The sequence below is a fragment of the Opisthorchis viverrini genome, assembly GCF_000715545.1.
Source record: "Opisthorchis viverrini unplaced genomic scaffold opera_v5_28, whole genome shotgun sequence".
Classification (NCBI taxonomy): domain Eukaryota; kingdom Metazoa; phylum Platyhelminthes; class Trematoda; order Opisthorchiida; family Opisthorchiidae; genus Opisthorchis; species Opisthorchis viverrini.
Window position 1 is genome coordinate 1,345,950 of NW_008751684.1, and position 11,577 is coordinate 1,357,526.

Consider the following 11,577-nt stretch of genomic DNA (forward strand, 5'->3'; position numbering starts at 1 on the left):
GGAAACAGTTTGAAAATTAAACACTGTGTTTACCAACTCACTGGAATAAAAAAGGCATCTAAACTAAAAAAACGTCTGCTTAAGTACGTTTATTGCCTAATGGCAAAGTAGGATGATGGTGATGACAATTTCCCTCTAGCCCATGGAGTGGTAGCAATACTATCGTCTCACATGTCAACCGGGATTCCAAATCCCGGCTTGGTGAAAGGCGTGCACTGTTTGTAAGCTCTAATAAGAGTGAAACTTGACTTTATAGTCCCTCCTCTTAACTGTAGGTTAGCCAGATTAACTGCACTGTTATGAGAGCGGGACTGTCTGGATGACATTGATGAGCATGGCACACAAAGACCCAATTCTGTGACTAAGGTTAGACGCTACAATCAAGGACGCGTATCACTGAAGCATAAACCCACACCCACACATCAGTCTATGTGTACCTACAGGGTGATGGGTCAAAGTACTAAAACTACACCGACTGATACGGCGGACTCTGCTAGGCCTACCCCTGTTCGACCTAAAAGGGTGGGAAATGAGCTAAGGAGCTTACGTCTGTCGGGTTTTCTGCCAAAAGACGACAAAAAATAGTGTAGGAGAAGCATTGCCGGTACTTTGTGAAAAACTAGTGGTGGGGATGTCTTTAGAGCGCATATTCGTAGAACGGTGACAGTCTTTTATGCGGCACTCGGTTCATACGACGTTCTCTTACCCCCATGAAGGGCTGAAGGCTGTGTCGACAATAGCTGTATATCCCCGAAAGTACCTGAGGTATGAACTTCGCTTACACAAATCAGAAAAAAACACAAATGTTACCTATCTGGCCCGAATACTGTTAAGAGAACAGTATATTTGGCTGGGCGTGCGAACTGAGTATGCCCAAAGTAATTTTAAATAATTTTTTGGATATGTCAGCCGTCAACTTATCGTTTGCCAGTTAGTGTACGAGTCTTAACGGCCCTATGTATTCGGTTTACTTACCACACAGATAATTTCAATTCATTCGGCAACTAAGTCTGAATCAGCTTTGAACTGGCGATCACTTGGGTCAGGAATCTTATCGGCTTGGGTCTTCACGGTCAGCCCTACTGCATTGGTAAGCTACCCGGTCAAACCGTAATGGGGGCAATGACTGACTTAGCTCGGATCCACTGGGTTCACTATCGTAGGTGATCGAAGATAGCAGCCAAAACTAATCCCCAGTAGAAATGCCCTTACCCTTGCGTTCAGCTCTCCTTTGTGGCCTAGATTTTAGAGAATAATCATGCCAGGATAAAAGGATTACCTGAACTTACTGAATAATTCAGAACACACGGATGACACACAGATGCTCATAGGTTGCATGATGCCTCATTATCTAGTGGTAACTCGACACGGTTGGTGGGTCTGACAGCCCTAAGACAAAAATACAAGCGTAAAAATAATAAGCTTTTTCTAACTTGATCGAGAGATCATCAGGGTTAGATCAGGTTCTCGTAGATTCGAAGTGTCTTTAGCAAACCTAATCCTGGGTTGGTTGGAATTGAAGCTGATTTGGAAACGACTTCCAATTGAGGAGACGCACCAAAGTTTGTGCGTGATCAAGTTGGACGACTGTACACTGCAAGCTGACGTGTTGTTCACTCTTAACAACTGTACCAGGGCTTTGGTTCTGCTGGTTCACCGAAAGAAACTCCAGTACGGTTGAAAAAGGTGTTCTTAACGATTGCAATTCGACCGTAGGGAGACTTTTTGACTTCGTCGCTTTTGATAACATCCGACAGACGCCATCCGTAATCCCAGGACATGGGCATGGGAAAAGGAAATTTTTCTTCAGGATCCTTTCGATAGCGCTTCTTCAGATACTGATACCTGTGAAATTCAGGGGCGAATAAAATTAGACGGAAGAAAGTTACACACAAGTCTTTTACTACTCAAATATGTAAACCAGCCAGTGAACAATGCGACCGATCGGAGCCCCACTCACCGTAGACTAAAAATTGACCACCTGCAAAGGTACAGTTTCTATGCGTGAAATGCGTGTCAACCGGTCATCGAGTGAAGTCAGTTAGATGGTTTTTGTTATTAACGCTACTGTAGCGTTTGAGTGTAGACGTAGGAAAAGACACATTGCCAGATATTTCAAGCAATAATGCAGGACAAACAGAATAATGCTAATGGACCGGGGACGATAAGAAGCACCAGCTGAGTAATCCAACGTAGACAGTGTAGATACGAATTCTGAGTCCTCTTATGTCCCTCAATATCATCAGCTATAAACCCTGTACCTGTTTCAGAATGACTATATCTGCTACAATTCCGTTCATCCATGAAATGGTGAAACAGGTGTGGACAGCTACGCATCAGAGGCAATTGATGTCTAAACCTAGCAGTGAGAGTGGGCCCTCCTTGAGAAGATTGGAAGGGGAGTCTTTGCATCAAAGCTACAGTATCAGCCCCCTTCCACCAGGAGGTCCACAATATACAAACGTGAAACATCATAATGGCTAGGAGACGACAAGGCCCCTTATCAGGACTGTTGATGAACATTAATAATCTAAATCACTGCTGTTGAGTACAAGTCCCAGAACATTCATTTCAATTTGGGGTTGAACTCCAGTAGAAAATCGAGACTAAAATCTATATATTTTCCTGACACCCTGCAGTAGGAATATGCGTCACCAGCTTGACTACTTTAAGGAATGCTTTTTGCCATCAGAAACATTGCAGTTGGGGGGATTTTCACACGCCCTCTGGAAGCTTCGAAGTAAATGCGTGTTAAAAATTTGGACCTAAGGATGTTTGAAATTGGATGTTAAATTGTAAATAAGAGTTTTCGGCGGGGTATCCCGAAAAAAAACTGAAATTCATCATGCAGCTAGTATAAGAGTTTCGGCGGGGTATCCCGAAAAAAAACTGAAATTCATCATGCAACTAGTCACCAGACACTGATGGATTTGAGTGTTCGACGCCCTGTACACATTTTGGTGCAACGATTTTTAGCTGCTAATGAGTAGACTTCGCACAATGACGATGGTCAATTCACACAGCACGACGTGACCTGTGAGCAAATAACTGAAATCTCTAAAATGTGTGATTCTACAGGAGCATTTTGGAAATTTCGTAGCGTCAAGCTATGGTTAATTAAATTGGGTTCACCTAATCAGTCTCAGCGAAGCCCAGGGGTCAGATAAATGGGAGCATGTGCAGCTAGCTGGAATTAGCTTAATTTGATCCCTCAAATTCAACTGTGTTTACTCCCACCATTTTCACCTCGCCTAAACATCTGGTACATGAAAACAGCAGGTTGGACTTGAAAGCGTAAATTCGGATAAGTCCTATAGAGGTCCTTGATTTTCCCAAACGTTATCAGCCACAAACATATTTCAAACGGGCAAGTTAGCTGCAGAACCACGAAGTATGCATCCACAAATCATCCGTTCTAAGTTTGCAACCAGTCGAACCTGCAAATTACATTCTGAAAAAGACCTTTTCGATTATCCCACAATGAAAATACCGAGTCTGTATTGAGATTAAATAACCCTAGATGAACCGTGACGGACCCCGGAAAGCAATTTATGACATTAGGTCACCACGATGGGTATGTTTGAATGTCAACCAACCTACCAAACGTAGAAATAATTCTTCTGCTGGCAAGATCATAGCGACGCAGATAGTTTACGTGTTTGGCTTCCAAATAGTTCATTACCATCAGTACTGTTATGCGGCTATCCAGTTTTAAACTAATGAAGAAGTGGGCCCACAACAGACAAATATGCTTCTTACGGATAGGCGGCCGGGGGCTAACTGCATAACGGACGAGTTGTGGCGGTAAGCACTCCACAATATCGCCCAAATTTGCTCCCGTGATATGACCCGGTGCACAATGGGGTGCATTTTGTTGTTATTGGTACACGCAGGACCGACCATGCACGTTTACTCGTCATACAGTCGGTCGTTAAGTAGAGTGGTCAACGAGAGTTACAGCACTCTCTCACTGAAGTAACTGTATCGACTGGTCAGTGGTGTACTTATGAACGCGAAGAAGCTATAGAGAATGAATTCAGGATAGAAGTCTAAAAGGGTCTTAGAGTTCGAGTCTGCTCCGCCTAGGGGATAGGCGTTTCCATTGATGAATAATGTAGTTTGATCTGTTGACTTCTGTCCCCGATACCTATTGAATGCTCTCAAGGGGCAAAGATATAAACGGGGGGCTATTAGCGACATCCGAACAGAATAAGAAAATTTACCTTCCTTGGCGGTCATGAGAAATCCCCTCATAGAGTAGAGCTTTTGTTGGTGGAGATGCTGGTCGCATATCCAGTTTGCTGGACAGATACTCAGAAGTTACTGGCCTCATTATACGTTCCTTTTCTTTTTCCATAGCAAGCTTTTTCCGCTCCTCCATTCTTTTAGCTGCCTCCTCCACCATTCGATCACACCGTGCCGCATCGATCTTCGTTTGTTCCAACTTCTTTCTGAGTACGGCAGAAGCACCGGAAGGGAGTGACAGTTTGTCCATATTCTGAACAAAAAATCTCAAAGCAGCTCCCTCCTCCCTCTCGATTTGTTCTTTCAGACATGCTTGCTGTTGAACGGTACCGCCAGTTACTCGGGCCATATTCAAGGCCAATGTGATGTTTTGAATGCCACATTCGATTAATGACTGCCCAAATGCTCCACGTGATCAGATGCTAAACGCGTGAAACAATGACCAGTGCTGGTCACGTGGATAGCACTGATCTTGGGACGTCCGCCACTCAATGACGCAAATAAAGCAGTGATGAATCCTGTGATGGACCATGAAGAGCTTTACAATGACAGTATTGAAATTTGAAGAAACTGAATGAGCATCATAATAGTAGGAAGGGGAATGTGATTCTAGCAAATTCTGCGGCCATCATGTCGATTGGTCTTCCAAGCCAAGTGTCAAAGAGTGCCGTTGTGATTCAGGCTTTTTTGAGGCATATACCCACTATTCCATTTGAGATACCGACGTCGGTTAGGAGCATTCGGTTGCCTAGTGATAAAGGTTTTCTCCCGATGGTAGTGCACCAAGTCAACTTAGCGAGGAAGACCCCGGATAACGCTTCCCGATTACAAGTATCGCTTCGACAGGCGACAACTTTATCCACTCAAAGTAAATGGTAACGTTTCGCCTAAGTAGCAAATTTCATGCTGTAAGGGTTCCTTTGAGCTTATTGTGGCCCTTTTCCACGAGGTCATTACAGTAAGTGCCTCATGCGCTTTGGCATATAGGCCATATGTTATATCGGGGTTTAAACCGTGCCAGCCAGCAAGTGCCGGTTGTGAAAACGATATCCAATTTCACGTACCAACCCGGGAGCTTTCCACAACGGAATCATGCTACGAATGGCGACCAACTGTAGGTCTCTGTATTAAGGTTTTTGTATCTACTTTTGATTTGATACTGTCTAGGTAGTAAATCTGAAATTTAATGACTCTGTTTGCTTCGCGATGACCTTAGTAACTCGAGTACCATCCAAAGAAGACGTCTCCTTACAGCTTCCATTTGTAGCAGTCTCGCATAAGTGTAGTGACTGACAAATTTGAAAGGATTTCTCGTATCCATTTGTTCATTGTCAGATCCCTCAATGACTCACCACATACTGGCTGGATTTGACGCAGTGCGAATTCCCTTTGTAAACAAGCTTCCCAAACTCAAGATAGTGTGCATCACAGGTCTCAAAAAGCAATCACATCACAATGGGGCTCAACTGACGGTCAGATTCTATGTGACCCAAAATAAAAACAAACCGACTTGAAGAGTAGCTGGTGTTCAGCCGGCTGCGCACCATCAGCCACGGTGTCCAACATACAACACTCCACCAGCATTCCAAAAATATATCTACGAGTGCATGAGTTCGAAAGAATGACAGGTGATATTCGACAAGAAAAAAAACTGCAATTAGACAGAGAAATTCTGATCATTTGCCTTGTCCAAGGTAGAAATACCTTAATTATTGTGATGCTCACGGTGTGGACCTTTGGAGAAGTTAGAAATTCTCTTGCTGAGGGATTTTATTGCATACCCAGAGACGAACTACTTGACTGCACGCACACTAAAGCTGCTCAGAACGTCCGGATGCAATGAACCCGCAAGTTCGATTATTCCCTGCTACGAGGAAACACTACAGCTAGTATGAGCTGTTTTTGTTTTACACGGACAAGACTCAAGTCAAGCCAGGGATGAAATATTCGACCAAACTAGACCCAGTCTTCCCAACAGTTAACAGCGCTACCGAGGCAATCTTTGGAGCATAGTGTTTTTCAGTTGCAACCTTTCCCGAGAACCGAAAAAGGAGATTCACTTCTCAAGTAGAAATACCATAACGGAAATGACCTGCACTACTTATATATATATATATTGGTCTACCATAAATTCGATGGATTTATACCATAAACATAGCAGGTACACTAAACGGTCATGTCAATCTGACTGGTCTTGACATGAAATAGGCGACAACTTATCCTCAGACACACGGACAACACTGTTTGCCCGTTGAGCGGAGATAGTGCAACTAAGGAGTAAGATGACAACGAATGAGTCTCAAGTATTAAGAATTGTTTTCGTCGTTATGTGAGATTATATATTGGTGGTGGGGCGAGATGGCCCAAGTGGTTAGAGCGCGAATTTACTGACCGGAAGATCAGTGGTTCGAATCCGACCTCCGCCACTCGACTTCCCCTGTCTAGGCTTGGGCAACCTGGCAGTATCCCAGCCCTCGTGCTTCTTTCGGGTGGTATGGCAGCTAGGCACCGGAAGGGTGCTACAGCTGAACGCTTACTTACATATTGGTGACAATTTATCGTTCTCAGCCGTTTTCATACACGCTTAGCTAGAAAAACACTAGTTCTTGGGACCACAGATACTGGGTTTGATCAAGGTGATATAGGTGCAGCATGTCGAGATGGTTGTGTGGATTACGGATACAAAAAGGCATTCGCTTCGGATGGAATGAAAAATTCTGTGCTGTCTTCAGGGAAACTTTCAAAAATTACCCAGATACAAACATTAGTTCCGGAGCAAAGAAGTATGGGATATGGTTCTGATTGGTCATTCCCAAGGGGAACATTTCGGGATCCGCAGACCCCCCCAGATGACGGAGTACTACAAAGATTTGGCAGCGGGTGAAATAAAGTCAAGTAATTTGGGATTCACTCGTATCGTACCCCCATAATTACAACACCTTCCAAATCATCTGGTTAAACAGAAGGAAAACAGTCCTCAAAAAGAGGTTGGTCACTGTAACCCTAAGGGGTGTATTTGCAGGAAAAAAAGCCATACAAATGTATACATAGATCGTACACACGTTTGACTAGTGAATCAGTTGTGCATTTGAGACAAACAGAGATCCGCACAGATCTCAATCAATGCAGTAAGCATGCGGTGGTATAAAAATACACTACAGCCCCCTCGATTGCGGAGTGTGACTCATGTGAAATCACCATAAAAAATCACATCACCTAATAGGTCAAATGTGCTCATAAGTGCTCAAGAATTCTCACATGCAGAGCCAATATTTGAATGGTCAACATATGTGCCAGAGCGGGGAATGTGTTATAGGAACAGAAGTTGATTAAAATGTTCTCCATATCGCTAGAAAATGCAAATTTACGACTCCATATATTGTCATTCGAGATCAATTAAAACATTTCACGAACTGGGAAAACTTCGGTCAGGATAATCGGCGAATCGGGTTCCAACCAAATCCTGGAGAAACCAGATTGTCGGGCTGTTCATCGAAGGCATGCGGAGGTTGTGGGGAATCAGAACGACTCGCTGGTAAAATTGGTGAAAGATGAGGACTGTCCACACAGAATAGAGCACCCTCTCGGTGAGCACTGAATGGACTGGGGACAAATAAACACCGGCGACCGGAATAGTCCGAAGTCATGGAGACAGTAAGGTTAGTTTCACATGTTGGCTCACACGGGGCTACTCCACCACCTTTATAGCGACGAAGGAAATGGGTTGAAGATGGAGTCGACGGTAAAGCTATGTGGAAGAGAGGGGAAGGGGGGAAAAATGAATCAGTAAACACAATGACAGGAACTCACATGGTTTGATTCGAACCTAGAAACCACCCTAACTTCGAATGCAATTATAGCGCACCATTAAAGATAGTTCGGTCCAGAAAAACGAGACCAATTGTGCAGCTGTGACATCCTTGTTGTGAACCTACAACAATGAACTCCTCGCTCAAAGGAGAACTCAATCCACGACCTTCCGGTTGGTGATTGAAGACTATACCATTGGGTGCAGGTGGCTGACCAGGAATGTGACCGACTCGCACTTAGAGTACAGGATGAAGCCATACGGTCTGGTGCGTATCAGTCGCGTAATTGAATACTCTTCAGAAGGATTGCCACACTGACCCTCTCCTGATCAAGCCACCTACAGTTCCCAAACTCAAAGATACCCACAGAGCAACTGTGAATAGGAGTCCGAGAAGTCAACTGATATGAGTAAGCAAGTAAGCTTCGGATTTACCAAACGGGTCTATATTAGGAGAACAGAGGTTCGCCGAACAGGCCAGCAGGCGAAAGCCATATTATCACTGCAGCGTTCGAGAGTAACCAGTACATGATTGTCGGCGACAGACTTCGTTAATTTTATGGAAACAGGAACCTAGAATGGCGAGTCACACCAGATTTGCGAAGGGGAAGTCTGACAGACAAAAATTAATTGCAAGATGACAAACAAGCACATTTCAAGTTATTTTCTCCGTCAGTTTCCATTCCGCTCAAAAGTATTCACATCAAGGATCCCCAATCATGACCGCAACACGTTCGACACAGCTCGCCGGTTTCGGCGTGAACTTATCGACCGGAGTGTCTGTGGTTTGAACGCAACCCCGACATCACGACAGCTCCTGTTCGGGCTGGAGTGACCTGGTAGTATCTGTCCTCGTGCTTCCTTCGGGTAGCGTGTCAGCTAGACATCGGAAGGGCGTTACGGCTGAACGATTATTATATTGTTATCACCGTAACAAACACAAATTATCACAAGTATATTAGTCCTTGCTGCATAGAGCTCATGGGACACAGTGCTACTCAGCACCAAAAAAGACAAAGCAATTGTTCACTGGTTTTGTGAGCGACTGCAAGCAATTTCAAACAAAAAGCGTAATAAAAGCTCGTGATTCTTTTACCCCTCAAAAGCAACGATAGTAGACTGGCAGGAGGACATCAGTTCGGCTAAAAGAATTCGAAAGTCGCGTTTTCCATTCAGTAAAGATACTTCAGAAAGGTTAAGTAGTTGCTTGCACCTGTGCAAGCCACACAGTGGTAGTTCACTTATGACCTAACGGGCTCACGGGATATGCACAACCGACTACCATCAATAACAAGAAAAATTCGCATGATTCTTCTCAGCTTTTCGGTGTAGGTTACACTAACTTCGCCAGTTCAAGTCCAAAACTAAAACCTCGAAAGCAACCAATCACTAACAACATTCGTCGGTTGGGCACGAATGAGCACAGTGGTTTTGAGCAAACTGGGACAACGCTCCACCAATATATACACACACTTATTGCCCTCCTCGCTGGAGGAGTTCCTACTCATTCAGTGGCGCGGCAGAACTCAAATTCGATTTCTCTTTACGCTCAACACAATTCCCTAAATATCGGAAAGGTGAAACAAAGTTTGGTAAGAGAAGAAAAATCCCTGTGGTTTCTGCAGTCGAGATTGTGAGCTGAACATGCACCACCCTACATGACGATTTCGGTAGTTTTATGAAGCTTCTGTACTAGCTTGTATATTTATGGAGCACTAATAGTCTTCTATCAATGAGATTATTACCGTTTTTACCATATGTATGAAGAAAACCACACCGGTAGGACAGTAAAAAGGTGAATCACTCACATTCAACAGAACGTCGATCGCAGGATACTTCCAATCCATGGACGTCTTCAAGGCTGCAAGACATGGTCTTCTCTAAGCGTCCACCAAAGTTAATGAGGTCAGAATGAGGTAATCCCCGTTCGTCCGTAAGAGATACGATATCTTGATTCTCTTCCCCATCGCTCGAACTATCTTCCGCCTCAATAGCACTGCTTGACATATAGGTGGAACGTACCGGTCGATTCGCCAATGATTCCTTGGGTACCAGAGTGCGTTGACTTGTGAATTCTCCATCAAAACGAGTACTGGGCGAAAAAAGTTAGTTGTTTTTACCACAGTTCGCCATGCAAACCACTCATATGACTCAGCAGCAATGAAAATTCAACTATCCAAAACAAATGTCTCTAGTGGATATTTTATGACTCAATCTAGATAAAAGAAAACGTGGGCTCTTATGATAGTTAATCGCCAAACACTGGCCCCCATAAGAGTGCTCACCCTCTCAGTCGGTCAGAATTGCGCTCTTCTTGTAAGTGAAGAAGACGAACTCCTAACCACAGAGTCACAAGATCTCGCTGAGTAGCATCTATGGATACGGGCAAAAGAGGTAGACTGGTCAGTTCTGACCACTCCGTTTGTACACAGTCCAAGCACACGGCTTCATACTTTTCGAATCCTCGTAAACACGTGAAAAGTGGGGGTGTGCATCTGGCTACTTTCTAGCATTGTGATCTTTCACGGACTTTGACCTCCGAGTAAAGTTCAATCGATTTGTGGTAATAATGGTTCGTTGGGAATACAATACGATATTGAGCACAACTCTAATTGAGAAATTAAACCTAATGGTTTTCGCACAATTGAGTTGGTCACTGTATGGAAAGGTCAGTTATGTTCTCGTAGGTACGGGCATCCAGTCAACTTTGTGTAAGCCGTGAAATCGCGTTTACTAAACAGTTCCTTTTGAACAAACTTTTCAATAGAAAGACGAGAAACTAAGTAAAGCGAGAAGAATAGGATGCGTCAACTGAGACAGGACGACTCCACATAACGTTCTCCAATTCAGACATCTTGATGAGATTTCAATTTATGTACCGAAGCTTGAACCTTGGTACTTTCAGTATTTTCCTCTACCCCCCATAACACTATGAAATAAATACAACCCCTCCGCCACGAAGAGAAGAGACCTTACCGTGGTGTGGCGGTTTGTGTACCTCGGCGACCCATTGAGCTATACTGGGGAGTGTCCGCACGATGCTCACAGTCTCTCATACCAAGATGGTCCATGGGTAGAGCTCCGACGAACACTGTCTCCTGGCCCTCCAGGTTGGGGGTTGGAACATGTATGGCGACTTGTTCCGTAGAAATGGTAATGCATTTGCATTTCCCGCCAAACACCGCTGCCTTGCGGTTAGGCTTTTGAGCCAAAGGCTTTGGTTGAGGACCCTAATCGTCCTCCTGTCTAGGTGTGGGCGCCCTGGCAGTATCCCAGCCCTCGTACAACCATGCCCTACACAACTAACAATATTCTCATGCCACATCGGCCGTCGCGTGGTACCATCAGCCGGGTCGCCTTACTTGCTGCATACAGAAAGCCGGTAATGCCCGGAGATTATTTCAGTTGATCCGTGCGACCGGTCCCCGGAAACCACCTGTGAGTGAAAGCATCAAACATCAGAATGGAACGACCATCTCTAATAAGGGGGAACGCCTTGACCGGTGGGCTGAATACTTTGAACA

General features: G+C 44.4%; 2 protein-coding genes across 2 annotated transcripts in view; both read right to left on the reverse strand.

Annotated features, from left to right (window-relative positions):
- Window positions 1-1,305: 1,305 nt before the first annotated feature.
- Window positions 1,306-4,676, reverse strand: T265_02338 (hypothetical protein; the record flags this gene model as incomplete). The annotated part of the gene is made up of 2 exons (XM_009166552.1): window positions 1,306-1,845; window positions 4,224-4,676. The coding sequence occupies 2 exons, from the start codon at window positions 4,592-4,594 to the stop codon at window positions 1,620-1,622; spliced, it is 597 nt and encodes a 198-aa protein (XP_009164816.1).
- A 2,488-nt stretch (window positions 4,677-7,164) lies between these two features.
- Window positions 7,165-11,577, reverse strand: part of T265_02339 (hypothetical protein) — a gene marked incomplete at both ends in the record, with an annotated part of 17,021 nt that continues 12,608 nt past the window's right edge. Inside the window, 2 exons of the mRNA XM_009166553.1 lie at window positions 7,165-7,993; window positions 9,862-10,145. Coding sequence (XP_009164817.1) covers window positions 7,674-7,993; window positions 9,862-10,145 — 604 coding nt within the window. The remainder of the gene's footprint in view (window positions 7,994-9,861; window positions 10,146-11,577) is intronic.